At 43.1% G+C, this 27,212-nt stretch overlaps 1 protein-coding gene across 1 annotated transcript in view; it reads right to left on the bottom strand.

The window, feature by feature from the left end:
• Positions 1-475: 475 nt before the first annotated feature.
• The window catches only part of GMDS (GDP-mannose 4,6-dehydratase), a 566,781-nt gene continuing 540,044 nt past the window's right edge, over positions 476-27,212 (bottom strand). The window contains exons 10-11 of the mRNA XM_029054026.2: positions 2,895-2,963; positions 476-2,236 (exon numbers count right to left, since the gene is read on the bottom strand). Coding sequence (XP_028909859.1) covers positions 2,174-2,236; positions 2,895-2,963 — 132 coding nt within the window. The 3' untranslated portion in view covers positions 476-2,173. The remainder of the gene's footprint in view (positions 2,237-2,894; positions 2,964-27,212) is intronic.

Genomic DNA, 27,212 nt, shown 5'->3' with positions numbered 1-27,212 from the left:
GGAGGGAGGTGTAGAGTGGGAACAAGAAGAAGAAGAGATGGGCCTTGTTTGCAGAGCATTAAAAAAAAGTGCAGCCTGTGCACCTGTATGGAGCAACGCAAGCCAGTGTGGGCTTTTTGTGTGAGGACTCGGGCTCCGTCCGGCAGGGCCAGGCTTCAAGGAAGCATCTGCTTCCAATTAGCAGCCTGCGAGCTTCTGCGCGGGTGGAGAGAAGCGCACTGTTCCCGGGGCTGCGCTTCTGAAAGCCCAGCTCTGCGCAAGCCAGTCCGCCCTAAGTTCTGCTCCATCTAACCCTGAAACCACCTCCTTGCACAGCACATACTTTTCCCATTGCACCTCTGGCGACTGCTTGCTGCCTTTCACGCAGGCACACAAAGGGCCCTCTTTCTCCCTCCTGCCTCCCAGTTACTCACTGACTGTTAAAACTAGGTCCAGCCACTTCCGCCCCCCCGCCCCATATATCACGAAGTCGCCCTTGAATACATTTAGAAATACTTCGGACTCTCATACCACCACTGTGTCCACAGAAATGAACTGCGTTCTCTACGCGGTGAATTTTTCTTTTTCTTTTCTTTGGGAAAGGGTACGTAACTGTGTAGGGTGAGGTGTTGGATTTTCTTAGTCTTTGGCCTTTAGATTACTTATGTGGACAGATCTAGACACATAGGGGCTGCATGTACAGTCTTAATAAACACGAACCCTGCCTACTCTATTTGTGGCCCTGGGTGTGATTATGTGTACAAACTTAGAGATTTTTACACAGTTCGTGAATTCATGTATATTCATTAGCACCATATCTGTATAGGCAGTGCATACTATCTTAAGTTAACCAGGGCAACTAGGTTCAGAGGGACAAAGGTGGGTTTTATATTTTAAAGCCTCTCCTCGGTCCTTTCTACTTGGGTCTGGTAAATCATAAATCTCCCTTCTATTTTTATTTATTTATTTTTTTGAGATTACAGAGCTGAGAAGAGGAGGGAAATAATTTCTGGGTGGAAGATCCTAGACCAAAGGGAAATGTATGGACGCCACGACCTCTGCATAACCCGGGTACTTTGGCACGGAACGTTTCAACAATATTTACTTACCTTGAAGTTTTTTTTTTCTATTTCTTAAGCCATCTTTTGAGATGGTTCAAGCTCCCGTATGAGGTCTAATTATAGTAAGCAGAAACAGGATGGGATTGTGAATGGTTCAATTTTTGCAGGAACTAGGTTCTGACCGTGGCTGGAAAGAGGACCTTATTGTCACCACTTCTCCACCTCCCAGCCCCCCAACCAAAAAAACCCCAAAAAACCGACCTTAAAAAAACAAATCCACCAACAAAAACACCAAAGCCAATAGGAGGAACACTGGACTGCAGTTTGCAAGGCTGCTGAAGCCCGTTCCTGCCGCTGGCTACTCGGGTTCATTCCCCCTCCAAGGCAGGAGCCAGCTGTCCCGCAAACCTGGAGTTAGGTCAGGGGCGACCCGACCCGAAGACTTCAACGGGAGGCAAAGCCCTAGGAGGGCCTTAGAAGTGGAGAGGATTGGGAGAAACGGTTGGCAGAAAATATAACCCGACGAGAGGGAAAATGGAACATGAAGCCGAGGGGCGAATATCTCCCTGGTTGTGTGTGGGGGTGTTAAACTTTGGGTCTTGAGGTTGCTTTCGGCGACTATCTCTGAGAAAAAAAACAAAAAGATTGCCCACTCACTCTTTACCCTGCTGTAGAGAAAAAGCCTTTTTTTTTTTTTAATATGAAAACGATTTGAAGCCCTCACAATTTCTGTTTAACATCATAATTTCAGTTAAAGTGAATGATGTGTGATTAAAACGTCACGAAAACCTTTCCGATGCGGCTTCTAAAAGAAGATCAAGTAGGAGCGTGGTTGCATCTTCTCAATCCTAAACCTATAAACACGGACCCCCTCCGCCCCCCTCCCCCCTTCCCCACCCACAACCCACGAAGCGGGAAAGCTTCTTTTCACGAGAGGGCAGAAAAATCAATCGATGCCAGCGTTTCCTCCCCCATCCTGCCCAAGATGGGCTGGGCTGCCCATCTTTGAGGTCCACAGCCCTGCCCGCCCCGACTGATTGGTTAGTTGATTGATTGGTTGCTTGATTGGTTGATAACACGCCAAGGGTCAGCCTCCCCGGAATGTCTTCTCCCCAGTGAGGAGACCAGTAGGTTTAGGCTATGGGGTTGTTTTTCATCAGCTCCACATCGGCTTCCACCATCTCCTTCACCAGCTCCTGAAGGGAGAGAGACAAACTGGGTTGTACCGACCGTGGCCTCCTTCCCGCCCGGCCCCGACCACTGCTTGCCCAGCCCAAATAAATTCCTTTTCTCCTTCTCGCCACTGGCCTGTGCTCCTCCCCCATCCCTTCCCCCCACGGGAAAGCGCCCCCCCCCCCCAACCCCTTCCTGCAGCTCCCAGACCCTGGTCTAGGCAGGCGGTCAGAATTGTGGTCAATCGCTGCAATGAGGACGAGGCAGGAGCCGACCCGCGCCGACCAGTGCCCATCGCAGTCCGAGTGGCGAGTGGAGCTGGGGAAATGCTTTTCTCCGAACGGGAAAAGTCGGGCCCAGACGGCCGCAGATGCCGGGCCCCTCTAGTCAGGCCCGACGCTCCCAGGGGAGAGGCCTAGCCGGCGGCTGCCCTCCTTCCCAGCGTTGCCCAACCCAGCCACAGATCCACTGCCTCTTTCATTCATTCAATCGTATTTATTGAGCTTCTTGTGTGCAGGGCACTATACTAAGCTATTGGGAAAGCACAATTCAGCAACAAAGAGTGACAATCCCTGCCTCGGTTTTCTCCAGAGCTCGATCTTACCGTCCTGACTCTGTTCCCCCCACTCTGCTTTGCCCTCACCAGCACCAACACCGTTTCATTAAAGAAGAGGCACTTACATCAAAAGTGACTCGGGGTTTCCAGTTGAGCTTTTGTTTGGCTTTCGAACAGTCTCCTTGCAGAAATTCCTGGGTAAAAAGGAAAGGGAAAGAGGCACGGTTCAGGGGTTGTTCATCTGTCCTTGGCTGCGGTGTGCAGGTCGGTCGCTTGGCTCTTGTCTGCAGCCCCTTGGACCCCCGGGGGAGGAGGAAGAGGAGGAGGAGGAAGAGGAATAGGAGGAGGAGAAGAAGCCCTGAAGCTCCAAGCCCCTGGGCCTGCCCAGACTCCCTGTCAGGCTACTTCTAAGGGGAGGGGGTGCTCCGCTGCTGATGGACACAGCTCCCCTTGTGTCCCTCCTCAGCCCCCACCGCTATGTACACACACACACACACACACACACTCTCTCTCTCTTTCTCTCTCTCTCTCACACACACTTTCTCTCTCTCTCCTTACTGGCCCACAGCCTACTGGCCCACGACACGGTCAGCAGCGAAGCCCCAAATCAGCGCGCTCCCTCTCCCTCCCCCACCTTGTTTGGTTCCCGTCTGCAAGTTCAGTCGAGGCTCAAGGACCCGTAAATCACGCGGAGGCTGCGTTTAAGAATACGCGGCACAGCCCATTTAAAAACCATAAAGCGCAATCAATCCCCCTTTCCCTTTCTCCATCATCCCGAACTCCCTCATCCGCCCCCCACCCCCACCCCATCAAGTCCTATTGACGCTTTAATGGTGAGGGCTTTTTTACATTAAATTGTCATGGGCGCTACTGTGAGAACTGTTTCGAATTATTGTGCTTCTCTGGCAAAACAGAAATAAATCACCAGCGAGCGAAGCCCTCCTCCGCCTCCGCCTCGACTCGGCAGCTCCTGCCCGTGGCCTGGGCTTGCAGCTCGTCCCCGGGTCTCGTTCGCACGGGGCATAGACCTTCAGGCTTCGACCTGGGGTTGTTTGTATTTTTAGCTCCAGTCAACATCCACCGGAGGGTGGATAAGTAACCCGAGAGGCAGATCCAGACATCGTAATGCGCGTCTAATTCGGCGGGTCGGGGTTAGGGATGGAGCACCCAGCCTGCTTGTCTTTCTTTTTTTTTTTCTTTTTGACTTGCTGGGTCTCCCCAGAGCCTCAGCCCTGTCTAGTCCAGCCCTCGGCCCCCAGCCCACCCAGCTCAGCCCCGTCCAGTCCATTTCCTAGCCCGTTCAGCCCAACCTTCTCCTCCCTCCCCCCGCCCCCCCCCCCCCAGCCCTGACCAGTCCAGCCTCCAGCCCCGTCCACGGTTCCAGCCAGTCCAGGTCCAGCTCTACCCCTGATCCCATTCAAGCCTGGCTCCCTCCAGCCCCCGACCCCATCCAGTCCGCTCCCCGGCGCCGTCCAGCCTGGCTCCATCCAGCCTGGCTCCATTCAGCCCTCGATCCGTCCAGCCCAGCCCCTTTCGTCCCTGTCCAGTCCAGCCCCATCCAGCAACTGACCCTGTCCAGTCCAGCCCCCGGCCCCAGCCCAGAGGGTTTTAATGCCCCTTTTGAACCATGAGCTATTTCGGTGGGGAACAACGCCATGGGCGGCAACGTCCCTTCCCACTCGGGGGTCCCCAGGTCCGGACGATGGCCAGCTCGCCTCTCCTCCAGAGACTCCGCCTGCCCCTCTCTCTGGCCCCCAGCGCTCCAGTGCCCCACGGGATCTCGCCCCCTCCCCACCTCCTGTTGCTACCCACCAGCGATGGAGCTGAGGATCAGACTGGGGCATCGGCCAGTCCTTAGCACCCGGCCGAGCTGCTCTCTAGGCACATATTTAAAGACACTTTCAGATGATCATCTTCGGCCTCGCTCCCCTCCCTTTCCGAGCGTGTGTGTTCCGACCGCTCTAAGACAGGGGACCGCGATAACGCTCCGATGAGCCCGCCGGGCAGCGAGCGAGGGGCAGGCGTGCCTGCACAAATACACACACACACACATGCACACTCACTCGGGAGCGTCCCCCTCCCCTCCCCTTTTCAGGACAGTTCATCTTCATCGAAAGGAAAGAAAACTCATCGCAGGTACGGTTCCCGGTGGCCCCGAACAGTTGGAATCAATGGGACTGTCGCCAAAGAATCAGGCAGGATTCGAAATCATTCAGTCTCTGCGCTCCACACCACGGGCTTAGTTTATAAACAGCAGATATTAAGGGTCGGAGAGAGAGAGAGAACTTTTTCCTTCACAACCTTTAGATGATACTTCTGTGAATACTAGTTTGGATCACAATTGTGATTTTAATTTTAAATGTATCAGCACCCCCTGCTTAACAATCCGCCAGAAGCACCGGTCACGTTACAAAAATACCGTAAAACCAGCACTCTTAATATGAGGTTTTTAAGAGCCTGAGACTAACAGGCAACTTTGAACAAACACCCAATAGAAACCAGTTCCAACAAACTACAGCTGACTGGTAGTTCTCAAATCTTTTTGAAAGCATTCTGTTTCAGAAAGTCACAATAGTAAAGTATACAAGAAAGACAGTTACTTTAAATAAAAAAGAATGACGTCTCAATTTAATACCAGCAATTTTTATTTTTCAGAGTCCCATTAATTTGGCACGTGCTGGATATTTATTATAAATCACTTAAGGGAAAGGTGAAAAGCAGTAATAGGCTCTGCACTGCACAGCTACCGTCTACCTCTACAGCTGAAACTGTTATACGCAAGTAGGTCTGGCTTCTACTTTCAATCGCTTAGGAACAGCCTTATTACTTTGAACAAAATATTACTTTAAATAGTTTACTACCAGAGTTACCACCCTAAATGACTCATGATTAAATGATCTACCAGATTTTAGCAAACGTAAAAGCTTTTATGTTTAATAACACAGACAACTAATGATTAGCCAAAAATGGTAGTAAAATTAATAAAATGATAATACTGAAGGGACACAAATAAAACCACAATACTAAGTGAAGCATCCTGAGGAAGACAGACTGTAATTCTTTTTAACATGATTACCTGCTTATTTTCATGCACTGTTCAAAGATAGACTAAAAGTATAGAAAAAACTTAGAGAATGGAAAGGACAACTGAATCTTAACCACTAGTCCCTTAATTTAGAAAAAAAAAACCTTAAAAAGCACTTTTCTCGATAGGCTTTTGTAATTCTCTCAAAAGCACATCACTTTTACCAGCACAGAATAACGGTGCCCTAAATTTGAAACTGTCGAAGAATCAACCCCGCCATTCTCACGGGTTAACAAGAATTAAAGCACAAGTCATTTTCTAGTCACACAATGCTCACTATAAACCAATCACAATAGGCAAATCATAGCTTTGAATTTAGAGCTAGCAAAAAAACTAAAAAACAGGTTGGTTTTAAAAGATTTCAGTAGATTTGGAAAATGGAGATTCATATTGTTACTATGTTTCCTGTACTTTTCTACAAGCTAAGTATATTATAATTAAAACTCTAGAAACAGGCAGGCATTATTACCCTACTTGATAAAACTCTTTCATCGCAACCAGAGATGCACCTATTTAAACTTACAAATTTAGTTTTGAGTTGAACTCCGACATGCCAGTCCAGAGGCTTTTTTAACTAGTGATTACTGCCAAGGCTTTGCTTTCCTGCAGCATTACTAGACCAAGAAAGCTTATGAGGGAAGAGGATGAGGCCCCTTGAGAACAGAACTGGATTTTTGTGGTTCTCCTAAGTTAGCTGCTGTTGAATTGATGTAGAAAACAGCCAATATTCTTGTGCCCAATGAACTTTTAGGAAAAGACGAGGTAATTAAAAAAAAATCAGCAGATTTTAACTGTCTCTAAAGGAATTTTCAGTTCCTTGAGCATCTTTTAACTAGGAATGAAATCAAGAATTTCAGTTTTCATGGTCTCAATGAGATGCTCACCTAGCAGACAGATGCAGTGAAAGCCTGCTTTATTTTTGGGGGGTGGTGGTGGGAGGGAGGGAAGGAAGGGCTTAAAGAGGGACAAAGTGATGGCTCTTTTTCTGTTTCTAAATAAAACATCAGCCAGATAACTTTTAATTAAAATATATTTTTTTCCCTCAAGTGAGGCTTCTAACACACAATCTTACTTTTTCCATGGAAAGAAAGGTTGAATAAGAGGCATTTCTACATAGGATGAAGAGTGACTGTTTTTCTCACATGCCATATTGTCATATTGACAAGCGGGGCCAAAGACGAGAGAGTTTGAAGACAACAAATCAACTGCTTGTTTCTGTTTAATTCTATTTTCAGGTCTCTTGAACTTTTAAGTTCACTTAACTACGATATGATCTGCTCTTGAAGATAAGAGATGAGAATGAGTTTATCTGATGGACTCTTTTCTTCTGTTTGGTAATTTGGCTCTCCCTCTTTAATTATAGGTTAAAAGCAGGATTTTGATGAACGGTGGCAAACAGCTGACTTTCCAAAGGATGTGAGCTTACACAGGTTCCATTTTATAGTCCAAACAAACTAAAAAAATGATTTCATGCATCAGGACAAAAGAACTTGTTGTGCAGGGTGGCCTGGTAGTTTAAAAAATATGGTTATAAAACCCTGAGAAAAAATGTAAAGCATTTCTAAGTAAATATTACATTTCCTGAGCCCTGGTTCTGGGTGTCATCACTGCTTTCATTTCAACTCATTAGGTGAATGATATGGCTTCAATGTGTAATTTATTATTGTCTAATTCAATTAGGTTTAACTGAGCATTTTACAGCAGCAAACTAGCATGAGCAAAGAGAGAATAAAGTTTATATGTACTCAATGCCTAGAGCCAATTTCATTTTTCTCTTACTACCACAGATGACTAATGCTTATTCATTTCACTCTGGAAGCTGTTCTTTAAGTGTACGTTGAGGCATAAAAGTCGCAAGACGATACAAGGCACATTTTACTACAACTATTTTTAATGCAATGTGGTTTACGTTCCTGTTTTAACGAACCGATAAAGGACTAGACCAAGTCCTGGAAAAGTCATTAAGGCAGCCACTGAACCCTCAGCAGTCTGTTAACCTGAAATCCTAAAAAAGGGGTGCTTTTATCTTCTATCCTCACACACTTCCTGTCCCCCAAACATTGCTGCCACCTTCTGATTGCTTCAAGATAACATCAAAACAAATTTTTTAGTTATATTGGCGATCCTTCCCTACTAGGATTTTCCATCCTTTCCTAACACAGTGAAACTCTTTGATAGCTTCTCCTCCTCTCCTAAAATCTGGCAGGAAAGCCCTGGTGAATATATCGTATCACAGCTTCGTTTTTTCCTTAGGCTGCTTTGGGCCCGATTTAATATTTCTCTTGAATTAGCATCTCACTGACAGGCTGAATTGTGAGATTTGCACAGGATGTATGCTAGATAAACATTTTAGGAATGTATGGGACCTTTTGCTAAGATGCCACATTTCTACTATGTACCTTTAAAGCAGTCATCTTTAGACTACTGTAAATATGTAGATGGTTGGCAATAAAATATTTTCATAGGGAATATTAAGACCTGTGAATTCCAGTGGCTAAGCATCTTTAGTCATTAGAGAAGGAAGCCGTGAGTGATATTCGGTTTACACTATTTCCTCCCACTGTCTTAGAAAAGCAGTGGTGGAACAGTTTTAAAGAATGCCAGTGTGAATTGGGTTCTAGATCTAAATTAATATTAATTCAGGGAGACATATTTGCTTTTTTTAATGCGAGTATCACTGTCACAATAGTACAAGAAATGGAAGATTAATCTCAGTCGTATATATTGGTTAAGAACCAGTCCAGATATTACAAATAATAATAAAAAAGACTTGTAATTTATCCAGAAAGGTTACAGCAGTATCCTGTCAATATTTTTTTTATTTAATTCTGCCCAGAGGAATGAAGGAAACTCACCACAGCAATCAATGTGAAGGTGTTAATAATGGTATTGGACATTTCCCCTTTCTCTTCCCTTTGGCTGTGGAATATCAGCACAGACTGAAGCTGAAGCCAGACCTCTCTTCTAATGACAGGGGGTGATAAGAGACAAGAAGAAAACAGCCAACTGTCTGGCTTGCTCAGGAAGTTGGGAATCAGTGGCATTGTCCATCAGCAAGACCCAACCGAATGCTGTCAGGACTAAAACAATGCTTCAGCTCAACCTCAGGGAAATTGAGTCAGTCAGCACTGGCTCTGACAAGCATACTGACACTGGAGATAAAATGGCAAATGGAGAAAAACAGAGGGAGCTGGCCTTACACTCTGCCTCATTCCCTTTGCCAGTCGTTATCGCTTGGAGAGAGGCAGTGCACAAATTAATCAACAAAGGGGCACGATGAATGTATTCCTTGGAAGAAACACTTTAGCAGTCCAGGAATTACTACTATTACTACTGTTAGCTCTGAAAATATAAGTCGGTGTAAAGTTTGACGAATGTGAGCCCATCTGGGTACTATTCCTACCTATTCTTCCGGGGTCTGATGTTCTCTGCAACTCTGCAACTTTTTTTTTAAAGAGTATTTATTAAGCGCTTATGTGCCAAGCTCTGTTCTCAGCTCTGTTTGGTAATAAGGTAAGCAGGTTGGGCAAAGTCCCAGTCCCTCATAGGGCTCATAGCCTTAAATCCCCTTTTTACAGATGAGGGAACTGAGGCCCAGAGAAGTTAACTGACTTGCCCAAGGCCACACAGTAGTTAAGTGGCAGAGCTGGGACTAGAATGCAGGTCTTTCTGACTCCCAGACTGGTTCTCTATCTACTAGGCCACTGTGCTGGTGGCCTACTCTTTGAAGCGTTCCTTTTACCCAGATACTGGGACCACCTCATGAGGACTGAGGTTGTCTTCCTGACCAGATTTTAAATCAAATCCTTATCCTGGAATGCAACTAGGAAATATTATTGTCCAAAATTTAAAAAAAAAGTCACGGCAGACCCAATTTTCAAGAAACTATTTTCAAGTGCAAGAACGTCACCTAAATCCTTTCAGAGAAATGTGGCCTAGTGGAAAGAACATGGGTCTGGGAGTGAGAGGACCTGAGTTCTCACGCCTGCTCTGTGCCTCAGTTCCATCTACTGTAATAGGGGAATTCAATGCTTTCTCTCCCTCATACTTAGACTGTGAACTCCTTGTGGGACAGGAACTCTATATAGTCTGCTTATCTTGTATCCCTAGTGCTTAGTCCAGTGCTTGGCATCTAGAAAGTGCTTTACCAAATACCACAATTATCATTATCCTTGAAAATAAAAGTTATTTCATCACATGTCTTTGCAGAGATTTATAAGGAATTCTAGCTAATGCAGAATGTGCCCAATCTACAGAAATTGTATCTAACTTAGCGTTTGGTCAGTGCTTGGCACAAACACCACAATCATTATTAATATTTAGTATATGAAATTATAACAGATGACTCGTGTGAGAGAGATCTTGGAAACTAAAGAAGATCATTTGTTCACTGCATTAAACATGGCATTTACTAGTAAATGGACACTCGTATTTCTGAGAACATAGCTCAGATAAAAAAAACCCAAAGCTTCATGCCATCTGAAAAAATCAATCAACAGAAGATTTTTATTGGCCACCAGAGAATGAAATCCTACTGCTACCTAGACTGTCTTGTGGATCAACCTAGTATGTCCCAGATTAACTATGGAAGATACATCCAATTTCTGGAGCAATTTCACCAGTGCCACTGCTGAACCACGCCTGATATCCAAAGGCAGGACAAGATTTCCAGCACTAGGGAAGCAGCATGGCCTAGTGGAAAGAGCACTAATCCTGGTTCTGCCAATAGTTTGCTATATGACTTTGAGCAAGTCACTTGACTTCTCTGTGCCTCAGTTTCCTCAACTGTAAATTAAACTGTAAATTCAATACCAGTTGTCGCTCCTACTCAGACTGTGAACTCCATGCAGGGCAGGGACTGTGTCTGACCTAAACTGACCTGGACTTACCCCAGTGCTTAGAACAGCATTTGATATATAGTAAGTGCATAACATATACCATAAAAAAAAGTACAGTTCTGCAATGCAGTCAGCTCAACAGTAAAGCAATGCTCTGAACAACACAGCTCAGATGGGCAGGTTGTGTGCAGAGAGGTGTAAACAAGGTAGCAGGGTGAGGTGGTCATGCATCCGTCTTTTCAGCCCTACTTAGACACCTGAATAGGATCTTACCAGCCTTGGTGTCATCTTCAAAAACAAAGGATAGTTGCATATATGTAACTATCCTTTAGAGTAGTAGCATGGCGTAATGGATAGAGCATGGGACTGAAAGTCATAAGGTCATGGGTTCTAATCTTGGCTCCACCACTTACCTGCTGTGTGACCTTTGGCAAATCACTTTACTTCTCTATGCCTCAGTTTCCTCATCTGTAAAATGGGGATTAAGACTTTGAGCCCCACGTGGGATAGGGACTGTGTCCCATCTGATTTGCTTGTATCTATCCCAGTGCTTAGTACAGTGCCTCACATATTCATTCATTCAATAGTATTTATTGAGCGCTTACTATGTTCAGGGCACTGTACTAAGTGCTTGGAATGTACAATTCGGCAACAGATAAAGACAATCCCTGCCCATTGATGGATTTACAGTCTAATCCGGGGAGACAGACAAAAACAATAGCAATAAATAGAATCAAAGAGATGTACATCTCCTTAACAAAATAAATAGGGTAATAAAAATATATACAAATGAGCACAGTGCTAAGGGGAGGGGAAGGGAGAGGGGGAGGAGCAGAGGGAAAGAGGGGAAAGGGGACTTAGCTGAGGGGAGATGAAGTGGGGGGAGGGGCAGAGAGGCAGCAGAGGGAGCAGAGGAAAAAGGGGAAGCTCAGTCTGGGAAGTGCTTAGCAAATACCATCATTATTATTGTATGTATAAAGATATGCTAGATGTGCTATATCTACATTCTGTATACACTAAAACATGTGCAGAATAAAAAGAATTCTGATCTGGTATCCAGGATCACATAAGCACAGAGATATTGACTATCATGGTTCCAGAAAAAACAAAAAATGAACTATTGTCTTTTTAAAAATGAAAAAAATCAGAAGCAAGATAAAATTATAGGTAATTATTCTTGAGATATGTGGATAAATCTAGTGAGTTTGCTCACTGGATCTCAATTTTTTCCCACATTGCTTTAATGAAATACCCATATATAATCTGCACATAGCAAGTGCTCAGTTTACAACATGGCATGCATAGAGCACATATCGGCATGTTCTAAACTCTAAATCCATCATTAAAAATTGTTCTCCTAAGATCACTTCTTCCCTTGGCAGTTTTAAAATATCTAAAACACATACAATTTAGTTATATTGCCTGAAACTGGAAGTCTCTCAATGCTGCTGACTTTGCCAATCACCACTCTTACACCACTATGGGGTGGTAAGTGACTCAGAGTGGAAAGGTGCTGGGCCAATTTCACAAGGGGAAGATAAGAGCTGTTAGTAATTCTGGACTTCCTAGCTTCAAAGCTCAGCTCATCTTCATCAGAAATTAATGGTTACTGTTAATAACCGGACCTAGTTTATAAAAAGCATGGACGGCAATAGGAGGTGACAATAACCCCGAGGAAAGGAGATAAATCATCTGCAAATGGAACAATTAAAGATCAGCTGTGACCTAATTGAAAAGCGGCATTCCTGAGCTCGGTACACTGTCTTTTTATTTTTATCGCTTAGTGCTTTTCATCTTCAAAGCACTTAAAATATTAGCTAATCATCCTACAGACAATTGTGTTCAGAATGCAACTCAAGTGGTTTTGCATCTGCTTCAGGTGGCATCGCCTTCTAGAGCCTTAAAGTACAAAGTATTTTTTCAAATAAAAGTAAACCATCATAATCCCAGTTTATCTTTAGCTCAGGGAGAGTTCCTGATCCCAGGGAAGTGCTGTTTGTGCAACAATTGCTCTTTAATTATTCCAAGCAAAGATAATTGGTTTTTCATGCCTGCCTTCTTCTAATTCATCAAGAGCTCGGTCCAGCTCCTGGCGTCAATTACTTTGCCTTTCTTAATTTTGCTTGCGGACCAAAAGATTGAGTTCCAAGAAGTTTAGTGTTCTTGCAACTTTATGTCAGCTTCCAAAATGGCTGTTTTTCCTTTTAGGCTTCCTCCTCTTACTTTCCACAATAGATAACTTCAATAATCCTTCTTACTACCTACTCAAATATACAACGCAAAGTAAATCTCCAGTGAGACTCAAATACTGTTGAATGACATAATATATACAGCCATACCCACAACATAACCGATATGGGGTAGTAGCCCCTTTAAAATCAGCCATAGTCAACAAAAAGTCTTTCAAATTCTCTTTCTTTCTGACTCTGTCTCTCTGTCTCTGTCTCTGTCTCTGTCTGTCTCTCTCTCTCTCTCTCTCTCACACACACACACACACACACACACACTCAACGTTATAGTATTCTGGGTCTAATTTTGGATTCCTTAGACTTTAGGATCCCCTTGCTTCTCTCTCCTGCTCCTTCATGTTTTTTGCCTTTTAGTTGATCCAGTGAATCAGTCAATCACTCCGTGGTATTTATTGAGCACTTATGGGTGTGCAGGGCACTGTACTAAATACTTGGGAGATTACAATATAACAGAATTGGTAGACGCGTTCCCGGAGAGCACAATGAAGTTAATAGTAACTCCTCTAGATTGTTAGTGGGAGAAGACATGGGAGGAAATTCAATGCCATTCAATTCCCTACTAAGCAGTTCTGATCAAAGGTTCAGTGAACTCTTGGAAAGAGTCAGTGTGGCAAATCTTGCCTCCAGAGACCCAGGTTTGTGAGGGAGAAAGGGGAAAGCAGGGTTGGACTAGGCTGAGGACAAAGATGTGAGAGAAGGGTGGCAGAAAGGGCCTGGCTGGGTGAAAACCTGTGGGAGATGAGAGAGAAGTGTGGGTGTGCACGGCAGATGGGAGCTAGGGGTGGCCCAGCTAATGAACACTGGCAGACACAGGGGGATGGCCTGGATCAAAAAGAATGGTGGAAATGGAAGTTGAGTCAGCAGGGGTAAGACAGCAGGAATGGGAAGATGGTCCGTGAGGAGGAAAAGTGGGAAGCAGGGCTGGTTTGTTGTGGGAGACTAAAGGTAAAAATGAGAATTAATAATTATGGTATTTGTTAAGCACTGTTCTATGCATGGGGTAGATACAAGGTTATCAGTTTGGATACAGTCCCTGCTCCACATGGGGCTCACAATCTACATAGGAGGGAGTAGGATTTAATTTCCATTTTACAGATGAGAAAATTGAGGCACACAGAAGTTGTGACTTGCCCAAGGTCACACAGCAGATAAGTGGTGGTACATGGGTGCCTGGCCAGGAGAATATAGCAGGTACTGGGGAAGACTTGGCTAGAGGTGTTTAGTTGGGGTAGGATAGCAGGAACTACCTATGTCACCCAAGGGATTAGCTTTGCAAGTCTATACTATTTCCTTTTCCAAGACCCAAAGATATCACAAGGAAGATACCAATGTGCATAAGGATAATCCACCAGGTAAATTTTACAGGCACGTGCACATACAAAATTTTACCTGTACAGTTTCAAACACACCAATCAATGGTATTTATTGAGCACTTACTGTTTGTACAGCACTGTACTAAGCATTTGGGAGAGAAAAATTCAACAGAGTTTGTAGACACATTCCCTGTCCACGAGAAACTTGCAGTTCACATGGGGAGACAGGAATTAATATAAATAAATACATTATGAATATGTACATAGGTGCTGGGGTGCTGAGGGTGGAGTGAATATCATGTGCTTAACACACAATTAAGGAGAAAATTTTGTTTCTATTTTTTAGTAAAGGCCTAGCTTGAAATTTTCTCCCATGGGTGAAAATACAAAGTTTTTTCAGATGATTTTACTTTGTTTTTTCTTTATTTTTTACTGTAAAATGTTTTAACTTTTTAGTTCTAGCTTTGCTGCTGGAGCCTACAGGGCTTCACTGATGGTGCTTGCCACTTTTCAAAATTATTGAAATGTTGATTGCCACAGAGTTCAGATGGGGCCTAAGGAGGGGAAAGAGCAGGTAAGAACAACAGACCAATGTATCCCCTAGTCAGAGGCGAGAGCCAGTCCTAAAGAAAGGGGAATTGGGAGTAGGGAGTGGGAAAGGGGGAAAGCCTATCTCTTTCCATGGCCCTGAAACTGGGCCCATCTGTCCAATTTGACCTGGTTTCAGTTCCGATGCAAACACATCAAACCACGAAAGGGTTAAAAGTTGCCAACCTATGTCCACTTTTCTCCCTGAATGCATTCTGAATTGATTCTTTAGCTTGCTCAAGGCAGGAGGAAGTCCAAGAGGCGGCCTTTCACATGACATCATAAAAGCCTAATTTATCGCCAGCCACCAAACATCTAGAAAATCATAACATCCTTTCAGGAAAACCATGTGGAAAATAATCAGATTTACTTTGATGAAAGCTCTAGTGGGGGAGTCTAAGTCTGACACTCTCCTTAGTAACCCTTTGCAGGTGCTTTGCTGGCCAGAGAGACAACCTCAGCCTCAGTGAACAGAACTTATGTCCTGGACTCTCAGGACATTCTCAAGGGAAATTTATACAAGTCACTCTGAGAAATGGGAGTTTCTGTCTCATTTTCCATGCTTAGAGTAAAATTTAATGTTTTAAGAAAAAACTCCCACGTGATTAATCAAGTAACCCATACACATGCATCTTAAAACTGTCCAGGCAAGCTGTCACAGGAGTGACAACTCACTAGTCACAATTCCAATTCATGATACACAATTCCATTTGCTCCTCTGGTGCTTTTCCAGACACCATTCTTTTCTTTTCAATTCCTTCTACTTTTCTTTGATAAATTAACCAATCAATGGCACTTACTAAGTACTTATTGGGTGAAGAGAAATGTACTAAATGCTTGGGAGATTTCAAAACAGAGTTGGTGGACCTGTTTCTTGCCCACAGTGAGCTTACAGTCCAGAGGTGATGATTCTGTGTTGGGTTAGGTGGCAACCTTCCCTTAAAGAATTATTCTTAAGGAAGAGGGAGCCTTGAAGAAGGAAAGAATTACCCCAAAAGCAAAAATGTAAAAGATTAAAAAAAAGATCTCCTCAGCAGGAAGCCTCTGTGGGTTTAAATTTATACTGTAGCTCCTTGAGGGAGGTATTGTGTCATCCTTGATGTTTTACTTGGAAACAAATGCATAATCAGCAAATAAAAGTTCCTGAGAATCAGGGCCAATTTGGGCATAATGTTTGGCTAGTTTTCCAGCAGGTTACAGCTATTAGGCAAAAGCACCAAGGCAGATATTTGCTTTGTATTTGTTCATAAAGTAGTATGGGTTTTCTAACATGTAGACTAAGCAAAAGCAACTCAGTTGAAAAGATTTCATCTCGAGTGAGCCATGCAGGTCTCTTAGCATTACCTGAATCTACATGGAAGAAAGGTTCTAAAAAAGTAATAGAGAATGTGCCTCCCTTTCTATACCATGGAGGAAGTGGCTACTAAACTTCCTTTCCTTATACTATTGAAACAAATAGCCATACAGCTGAAACGTGATTTCAGCAAATCCATTCCTATTCTGAAAAATTAAGTATATCTTTCACTAGTGGGATTCTGCCTCCTCTACACTCTGTCAGAAGCTGTGACCAACCATCCCTTGGGGAACAGCGGCCTGCACTCCATTGTAAAGGGAGAAGGAGAAAGAAGGTATAAGAAAGGGAAAGGTGAGATGAGGTCTTTTAGGAAAATTCTTCTGGTCAGCTCAGATTCTCAAATAAACACCTCTCCTTAACTCCACTCACAGGTCTCTGAGGGGCAGGGACCATGTCTAATTTCCACTTGAGTATTCTCTCCTAGTACTTAGTACAGTGCTCTGTACACAGTAAGCACTTAATAAATACTACTGCTAATGGCATTTCAGGGGCACCCAACCCCATTCATAAAAGAGACAGAAGGGATTGTCAGTTAATGGAGGAATGTGTAAGGAGTCAGAGCCAAACCAGAGTGATAAGACCAGCTCCATTATTCCTTTAGCCCCTTTCTTCCCATAGTCTACTTCCTAAGCACAAGTTGGCCCCCCGGTGTTACCCAAAGAAGTCTGCCCCACAGTTAATAATAATTAATCATAATTACAGTATTTGTTAAGTGCTTACTATGTAATAATAATAATAATAATGTTGGTATTTGTTAAGCGCTTACTATGTGCCGAGCACTGTTCTAAGCGCTGGGGTAGACACAGGGGAATCCAGTTGTCCCACGTGGGGCTCACAGTCTTAATCCCCATTTTACAGATGAGGTAACTGAGGCACCGAGAAGTTAAGTGACTTGCCCAAAGTCACACAGCTGACAAGTGGCAGAGCCGGGATTCGAACCCATGACCTCTGACTCCAAAGCCCGTGCTCTTTCCACTGAGCCACGCTGCTTCTCTACTATGTGTCAAGCACTGAACTAAGCACTGGGGTAAATACAAGTTAATCAGGTCAGCTAGGGTCCCCGTCCCACATGGGGCTCAGAGTCTTAAGTAGAAGCAGCGTGGCTCAGTGGAAAGAGAGCACGGGCTTGGCAGTCAGAGGTCGTGGGTTCTAATCCCGGCTCTGCCACTTATCAGCTGTGTGAGTTTGGGCAAATCACTTAACTTCTTTGTGCTTCAGTTACCTCATCTGGAAAATGGGGATTAAGACTGTGAGCCCCACGTGGGACAACCTAATTACCTTGTATCTACCCAGAGCTTAGAACAGTACTTGGCACATAGTAAGTGCTTAACAAATACCAAAATTATTATTATTATTAAGTAGATTAGCCATCCCTACCTGAGCACTCTGATACTCACCCTAGCCCCTCAGCACTTAGGTACCAATCCTTGTACCCTACTACTCCCCCTCTTCATGGTTTATTTTAATGTATGTCATCTCTGTTAACTATAAACTCCTTGTAGGCAGGGATGGTGCCTACCAACCCTATGGTAATGTACTTTCCCAAGAGCTTAGTATACTGTTCTGCACACAGTAAGAACTCAATAAATACCTTTGATTGATTGATTGAGCATAGAGATCTCTTAAAAGAGACTTAGAAAGTGTGGGCTCTTGTCCTAGTTCTGCCTCTGATTTGCTGTGTGTTTGGGGGCAAATGCCTTAAAATGTCAAGCTCTAATTTCCCATCCTATAAAATAAAAATAATGATCCCTACTTCCTACCTCACTGGGTTTTTATGGATAGTAATTACAAATTGGCTAGGTTTGCCCCATGCTTAAACTACTCCTTAAATGGAAATTAATCATTCTGCACCAAGGACCCACGAGAAGCAGCAAGGCCTAGTGGAATAAACTCAGGCCTGGGAGTTAAAGGACTCTGCGACTTTCCTGCTGGGTGACTGTGTGAAAGTCACTTAACTTCTCTGTGCCTCACCTTCCTAATCTGTAAAATGAAGATTAAATACCTGTTCTCCCTCTCCCTTAGATTACAAACCCCAGGTGGGACACACACTGTCCGTTCTAATTACCCTGTATTTATCCCACTCAGTACAGTGCTTGCCATGTAAGCACTTAACAAATATTACAGTTGTAATTATTAGGACCCCAAACTCTTTCCCTCATGCAGACTCACTAAGAATCAAGGTGGGAAAGCTGAGCAGGAGATACCCAAGTCCAACTGGGTCCGGATCATATGGTTCCAGGAGTCATTGCCTTCTAGGTTACTACCTAGAGATGGCAACTATCACCAGTTTGACCAATAGTGTTCCCAAACCTTTCCCAAACCTTTCCTGTTCCCAACTCTTTAGGGGAGGAGGGTCTTGGTCACACCCTCTCTTCTGGGGAGTGGGTTCAGCAAAGAAGGTATCTCTCCTCAGGATGGAGTTTATGGCTCATGGTAGTAGGGCAGGAGAGATGAGCTGGAGGATCCTCCCCATCCCATCTGTCCCTCCCATTTTCTAACCAGTGAAATCCATCATTGAACTGGGGATGCACTCAAATGCAACTCAAGTGAGTCAGTGTCCTGTGCCGTCGTGTGTGCATTCTGCTCAGATTCTTCAATTGCATCTTCGCAGTGCCACTTTTGGGCAAATAAGAAGCATCCAGGGATATTCCCACTATTTAGATGACTCACATATGGGGGAAAAATGTGTTGGGGGTGAAATGTCAGATTTGTTTCGGTTTGGTGCGGAAGAGGAAAATCTACCACTCAACTTCCAAGGGATCGCTGCTCTCCAGCTGCTCCCTAGAGCAAAACCTACCTTAATTCCCCAGGAATTCCAATCCTAGAAACCCAGTAGAAATTTTTCTCAAACTATGAAAGTGTTGAAAGGGACCAGAGGAAATTTCTAAGATAGCCAATTCTACAAAAAGGTATGATAGGTCAAATCCACAATTGAAATGCACTTGGAAGTAATGAGTTAAAAGCAGGGCATATACCGTAGGCAAAAATTCTTTAGGCAGGGTGGGCACATGTTGAAGGTGATAGATAGGACATATTAACTTGATGCAGACAACAGCATTTGGGTTAGGCTGATTATTTAGTAGCTTTTAGCAAGAGCGACGGTATGTACGGAGGGCCTATTGAGTGCAAGGCATTGTACTAAGCCATGCAAATATAAAAAAATTATTTCTTCATCAGGAGTTTCGCTTCCTTTTCAGTCAGACAGCCCCTACAAAGCTCTTTCACCAGAGTGTTGAAATGCTCAGTTCTGAAGGGCAGAGCTAAGAAACAATCCAAACAATTCTGGATATATCAGGAAAGAGAAACAGATGGGAATATATTCAGTGAGAACCTTCCTTGGGGAATCACTGCTTGAGCACTTCTTTCAGGAGAAGGAATAAATCATCTTCAAGTCAAAGAAAGGACACAACTTGCTGGACGTTTAGGGCACTCCAAAGCACAGCAAGTACTTGCATGAGTCCTAGTGCCTGTGGCAAAACCTGAAGTGCCACCTAGATCCTTATCAGGTGACTCACTATTTCTTGCACCACCCTCTCCCTGATTGGACCCCAAGAAAGGGTGGGGTACTGAAAGCGTCACAGAAATGAGAGCTGGAAGAGGCCTATTAGATCATTTAGTTCAGGGAGGGCCAACTTGTGAAGGCGAGGGAGTTGTATGCTCCTGCCTCCAGTCGTTCAGGGGTCAGTCCAAATGAAAATGGAAAACAGAATTCTTTTAAACCTGAAAGAGGTGTTTAGTCAGGGATAACTTGTCTTAGAATCCTTGAAAACTATGAGGGAAAATGCCTCTTGTGAATCCCACCTTGGCCAGGTCTCATCTGTTTTAAGGTGAGGCGGATAATGAAGTCACTCCCTGGGGCATAATTCTTAGTTCTTTTTTTTTCCAACTGAAAACACCTCAAGCTATAAGGATTGTATCACTCTTTTTGGAAATCTTATCATTAGGTAGTTCAAGAAACATATCCTGATACTGCATATACGGCGCTCCTGAGTTCTTAAAGCCAGGATTTTTCTTTCTAGTTTCCATCTCTTGCCAAATACTACAGAGAAATTCTCTTTTTCCTTGGCATCAGAGTTAGCAGTCCTCTCGTTCCTTCCAGTACCTTAATGGTCATTGTAGTAATGCTCTATTTTCCCTGGCTAATCTTTGTCTTTCTGGTCACAAGGTGTCATGAAATCAATCTTTCATTCAGGAGGTGTTTCTATGACTCAGAGTGCATCGTTTGGGGTCTGACATGAAGCACAACAAAACAGATCAAAATTCTGGGTTGAAAACCACTGACCTATTTAGTGGATCTGAGTCAAAGGGGGCAGTGGTACATTGTAAACTCCTGCACTAGATTGTATGTTCCTTGAGGGCAGGGATCGTCTCTACCAACTCTACTACATTGTACTCTCCTAAATGCTTAGTACAATGGTCTGGCACATAGGAAGCACTCCATAAATACCACTGATTGATTGATAGGCACATTGCTGGATCACTATACCACAGCGTGGACTAATTTCTGGATCTCCTTGAGAACGCAGGCTTAATCTGGAAGTATGGAGTACAGTCAGAGAGGCTGCTCAGGAATAAATTCTCCCAACCCAGTTTGAGCTGGACTGTCTGTGGCGCTGTGAGGGCCTCATGCTGCAACAGCCTGAGTCGCCTCCATGTTTTAGAACATTGCTTCACTTAGGTTATGACTGGATGCTGGATACCTGGGTAGCAGTGTTGTGTGGCACATACAGGTCAATTTTACCACCAGATCTCTTGGACTCGAGACTTTTATGAGACATATTATTTTTGTGCAACTAGTATTTTCCCTTATGTTTCTGTCACTCAATCCCTCCCACAATTATTCTTAGATTGTGAGCCCCTGGAGGGCCATGAAACACATCTGATTCTCTCCTGTGTATTCTCTTCCAGCACAGAGTACAATGTTTTACACAAAGTAGGCACTTAATAAATACTATTACTACTACCTATTACTACCTTACATACATTCTGATGATTAGGGATGGACCGGCTAACATCCCTACTTTCCCCCAAGGGACAGAGACCATGTCTAATCCCCACTAATACAGTCTATCCCAGGACTTAGAACAGGGCTCTACACACAACATTTACTATTACTTCTACTACTCTGATCTAGTTATGCACCACTTGTCCAAGAACTGATCCAAACTCTCTTGACCCTCCTGAGACTTTTGGCTTGCACATTTTCTTTTGGTACCTACTTCCATATGCTTTCTACCCATTGGCTCTTATTGCTATATTTCATTTTTTTAATGGTATTTGTTAAACGATTTACTATGTGCCAGGCAATCTACTAAGTACTGTGGTAGATTCAAGATAATCAGGTTGGACACAGTCCCTATCACGCATGGAGCTCACAGTCTAAGTTGGAGGGAGGAGGATTCAATCTCCATTTTACAGGTGAGGTAACTGAAACACAGAAAATTGAAGTGACTTGACCAAGGTCACACAGCGATAGGATTAGAACCTAGGTCCTTTGACTCAGAGGCTTTGGCTCTTTCCACTAGGCCACACCACATGCCAGTTTTTAACCTACCTTTCTCATACCGTAGACCCTCATTCCATGAAAGGTGAATTTTCCTTACATAAGCCTGTATTTTTCCAAGGTGTATCTGTTTTTCCCTTTCTTAAATCTGAAACACTCTAGTTCCTGAAAACAATTGCATTATTCCAATTCTTCCTCCTGTGGGAATTGTCAGGGGTAGAATTGGAGAATGGGTAGAACTGGTTCCTTCCTTTCCCAACTCCCACAACTTGAAGGCTACTTACTGTCTGTGCACTGTCTGTGCTGTACATAGCCTAAAGAGGACTGTTCTTAGCTCCCTTCTGTCCCTGTATACATCCACTGCATGACTAGAAAACCTCCAGGGGCTGCCCATACACCTCCACATACAAGAGAAACTCCTTACCACCGGCTTTAGGACACTCAATCAGCTCTTCCCCTCCTACTTTACCTTGCTGATCTACTATATCCCAACTGCACACTTCACTCATCTAATGCCAACCTACTCACTCTTCCTCTAGCTCACCTATCTAGCCGCTAACCTCTTGACCATATCCTCTCTCTGGTCAGAATCCCCTTCCTCTTCATATATGAAATATCACCATTCTCCCCACCTTAAAAACCATTCTAAAATCACAGTGCCTCCCAGAGGTCTTCCTCAACTAGCAGCGTGGCTCAGTGGAAAGAGCCTGGGCTTGGGAGCAGAGGTCATGGGTTCAAATTCCAGCTCTGCCATTTGTCAGCTGTGTGACTGTGGGCAAGTCACTTAACTTCTCTGTGCCTCAGTGACCTCATCTGTAAAATGAGGATTAACTGTGAGCCTCACGTGGGACAACCTGATTACCCTGAATCTACCCCAGTGCTTAGAATGGTGCTCGGCACATAGTAAGTGCTGAATAAATACCAACATTATTATTATTTGCTTTCCTTCTGTACTGACCATGCACTTGGATCTGTACTCTTTAAGCACTTACTATTCATCCCACCCTCAGCTCCACAGCACATAAGTACATAACCTTAAACGCTGCCATTTCCTATTTATTTCAGTGTCTGTCTCCCCTGCTAGATGTAAGCTCCTTGTTGGCTGGGATCGTGTTTACCAACTCTATTGTACTGTACTCTCTCAAGAATTTAGTACAGTGCTCTGACAAAGTAAGCATTCTATAAATAACTCTGATTGGTTGATTGTATATTTAGGTGGGGTTGGGGACATCTTTCTTTGACTTCCAAGAGGAATCAGGAATGTGACTCTCAGGGTCAGCTGATTCATTCTCTCCTTCTTCTAAAAATCACACGGGGGGAATGTGGGAGGCAGGTGAAGGAAACTCTCCCTCCACATTTGGACTCGGTGTCCAACTCTCTGGCATAGAGAGAAAAATACAGTTTGTTGTAATTAATGTGTAGGATCATCAATTAACTGAATAGACACAGTGTTTCTTTCCTTGTTCTTTCTTTGACAGTGGTCTGTTTTACATGGATGAGATTCTGGTAACCCACAAAATGACACTAGTCTCTCCTTCCCTTTAATTTCCCTTGACATTTATTTATTTAATATAGATAGAACACTCATCAAGGTTAAAATATCTTCAAGATCAAGGAACTTGTCAGAAATATTTAAACAGCAACATTCAAAATTTAAAGGGGAAAACAAGGGAAGCAGGGAAGAAAGAGTGGAAAAAAAGGCAACCAGATGGAAGGGAAGGATGGATAAGTGAGTAAATGTTAATTAATTCATTCATTCAATAGTATTTATTGAGTGCTTACTATATGTAGAGCACTGTACTAAGCGCTTGGAATGTCCAGTTCGGCAACAGATAGAGACAATCCCTGCCCAATGACGGGCTCACAGTCTAAACGGGGGAGACAGTAAAGCAATACAGAACAAAACAAAAACAAGACAACATCATCAAGATAAAGAGAATCAAGGAGATATACACCTCATTAACAAAACAAATAGGGTAATAAATGTACTCGAAAAGGGAATGGAACTAAAAGGCAGTGAGGATTCTAACCCAAGGTGGTCAATCTACAACATAAGAAAGTATGGAATCTAATGGTCCATTGGATGGAAATGATAAGGCAGAATAGTATAACTGTTGAATCTTCCAAGGATGCTGTGGAGAAACTTTCAGGGAAAAGCAAGGACCAAATGTCAGTTCTTTCTCCCAGGATCAATCGACAGGCTTGTAGTATTGGATCATGCCTCTGTCTGCCTTTAGAAACCCCAAGAGCTTTTTTTGTGAAAGGCCAGACACATGATAAAATGTGGGACACAGACGTTTAACTAGAATTTAGTGCTGATTAGCATTTTCAATACCTTTGTGTATATAATCAATCAATTGCATTTATTGAGTGCTTACTGTGTGCAGAGCACTATACTAAGCATTTGGGAGAGTACAATAAAACAGTTGATAGATATATTCCCTGCCCATAGGAGCTTAACGTCTAGAGGGTGAACAGACATTAATGTAAAAAAATAAATTACGTATATGTACATAAGTGCTGTGGAGCTGAGGGGAGGTTGAATAAAGGGTGCAAAATCAAGAGCCAGGTTAACACAGAAGGGAAAGAGAGAGGAAGAAAAGAGGGCTTAGTCTTCCTAATCTGAACCTTCACTTGATTCAAAACAAGCCAGGATTGAATAAAAAATACCTATAAATTGTGATTGAACAATAGTATTCATTCATTCAATAGTATTTATTGAGCGCTGACTATGTGCAGAGCACTGTACTAAGCGCTTGGGATGAACAAGTCGGCAACAGATAGAGACAGTCCCTGCCGTTTGACGGGCTTACAGTCTAATCGGGGGAGACGGACAGACAAGAACAATGGCAATAAATAGAGTCAAGGGGAAGAACATCTCGTAAAAACAATGGCAACTAAATAGAATCGAGGCGATGTACAATTCATTAACAAAATAAATAGGGTAACGAAAATATATACAGTTGAGCGGACGAGTACAGTGCTGTGGGGATGGGAAGGGAGAGGTGGAGGAGTTGTTCAAGGAACAACACTTGAACGCCTATATACAGAGGTAGAGAGTCAGAACACAGTGCAATACTGATGTTTATAAAACTTGCTCTTGTTAATACTTTCGACATTCTTGGGAAATAGGAAGGTGGAAAGTATTGTTGACTCTATTTTACAGGTGGAGAAACTGGGGCACTGAGAGGTTAAGTGACTTAGCTAAGCGACATGATGAGTCAATACCAGGCCAGGAATGGAACTCAGGTCTCCTGACACTTAGACAAAGTGCTAAATGTTAGTGGAAGACCTTTGGCCAAATACAAAGAAGTAGTCTACTTTTGAGTCTACTCCATTCCTTCATTATAGTCTCTGCATGTCCTTTACAGTACAGCATGTAAGTATTCTCTGGGTGAAGGGCAGCAGGACAAGTTAATTTGGCTGGAATATATAAAAAATTAAATGACCTGAAAATTGATGAAGACTTTGAGCAGGACAAAATCTACATTTCTCATTTCCTGATTTATGAGTTTCTTAAATTGTAAGCTCCTTGTGGGCAGGATCATGTCTACTAACTCTTAATACACTGTACATTTCCAAGAGCTTTGACTGATTCATCCGAAGTAAAATTATATTTAGTAAGATGGGTTGATATGAAAGAATCATTTCAACATTATCACTAAAGGATGCTGTACAAGTATGGATTTATTCATAGTAGAAAGAATACTGCTATTGTACTTACTATGACAAAAAATCACTAACATGACCTGCTGCTGGTGCCAAATCTTGTGTTCAATTTTGATGCATCCTCAAAATAATTTTCCTCCACAAGTTTCCTATGTGTGCTTTTTTTTCTGCTTTGAAAAATGATCAATGTAACTATAAACTCTTTTGGGTAGAGAACTATATGAATTGGCATTTTCATAATGCTGTCTTAAAATTCAAGTTATGGACAAGATGGTGATACTGAGTCAAGCCACTTTGTAAAACAGATATATTTTATTATGCTGGATATAATAATATTATAGTTATCACTGGTATATTGTCCTAGGGATCAACATTTTTACTGGTCAGTGCAGAAGCCATAATAAATGATGTAGAAAAATGAACTGATTTGCTCTAGATCGATTATTTTGTGGTATTTGACTGTTGTTTCTTTGATAATCATTATAAATATAGCTGCAGTACCTGAAGGCAGTAAATTAGACAAGATGAGTATATCTCTTGAAAGTGAAATTTTTTAGTAATACCAATGTAATGGACACATTTCCCATTATTGTTCTTTAAAGGAGCTAGTCTGTGTAGCATCTCTAATAACATCAATAAGCCAGATTCTCTCCAGCATGTTAGTCATTGCTAGTAATTCTGTAATAACAATGATGATAATAATAAAAAAATAATAATGGTATTTGTTAAGTATTTACTTTGTGCCAAGCACTGGGGTAGATACAAGATAATCGGGTTGGAAACGATCCCTGCCTAACGTGGGGCTCAAAGTCTAAGGGGGAGAGAAAATTGGGATTGAATCCCCACTTTACACATGAGAAAACAGGCCCAGGGAAATGAAGTGACTTGCCCAAGGTCACACAGCAGCCAAGTGGCAGAGCTGGCATTAGAACCCAAGTCCTTTGACTCCCAAGCCTGTGATTTTTCCACCAGGCCATGCTACTTCTCTGAGGTCTTTCAGGTCACTAAGGTAGCAATTGATCAATCAATCAATCAGTCCTACTTATTGAGTGCTTACGGTGTACAGAGCACTGTACTAAGTGTTTGGTACTATAAAGTAGTACTAAAGTAATGTTTTATGTTACTGGGCCAGTCAGGTGACGGGATTTGGAGAGGGATCGTGTTTACCAACTCTATTGTATTATACTCTCCCAAGCAGTCAGTACAGGTCATTAATAAGTACAATTTATTGACTGATTGAAGGGGTGGTGGAAAGCGAGTTAAGTTCAAGCTTGGCTTAAAGTAGTAACCATGGCCACTGCTCCCTGGGCCATTATTCTGAATTTTCCATGGGGTCCCTACCACTAAAATAGAGGTAGAGATGGACAGAGGAGAGTGGTGGGGAGAGTTCAGGCTATCAACATGAGATCCGAGAACACTGATGCAGGTCCCAGTGGAGGCAAAGAACCGGACAGTGGTGATCCAGGTGGCATAAGGGTCATGACACCCAAAAGATATGGAATGGGAAGCGGAGGTTAAATCTCCCTTTGAGTTCCCCTTTGTGTGCCTGAAACTGTCCTTTATCATTTCCACCTTGCAATAAATAACATGCATTATGCAAGAGGAAAATGCAATAGGTCCAAGTGTTCTTGCCCTAATTTCTAAACCTACTTTATATCCGGGTCAAAGAACATTCCCTGTGCCACACTTCAACTCAGCCGCAGGCACATGATAGCTCCAAGCCATCTGTCTTTCCTGAACTGAAAAACTCTAGGTTCATTAATTTTTTGCTCAAGCGACAAAGTCGTGCCTGTGTCTTATTCATTATTTCTAGGTTTTCATTGTGGTTTTTTTTTATGGCATTT

This window comes from Ornithorhynchus anatinus, chromosome X3, assembly GCF_004115215.2.
Source record: "Ornithorhynchus anatinus isolate Pmale09 chromosome X3, mOrnAna1.pri.v4, whole genome shotgun sequence".
NCBI lineage: Eukaryota > Metazoa > Chordata > Mammalia > Monotremata > Ornithorhynchidae > Ornithorhynchus > Ornithorhynchus anatinus.
Note: the sequence above shows the minus strand (reverse complement) of the source record. Positions and strands in the feature narration are given on the sequence as shown.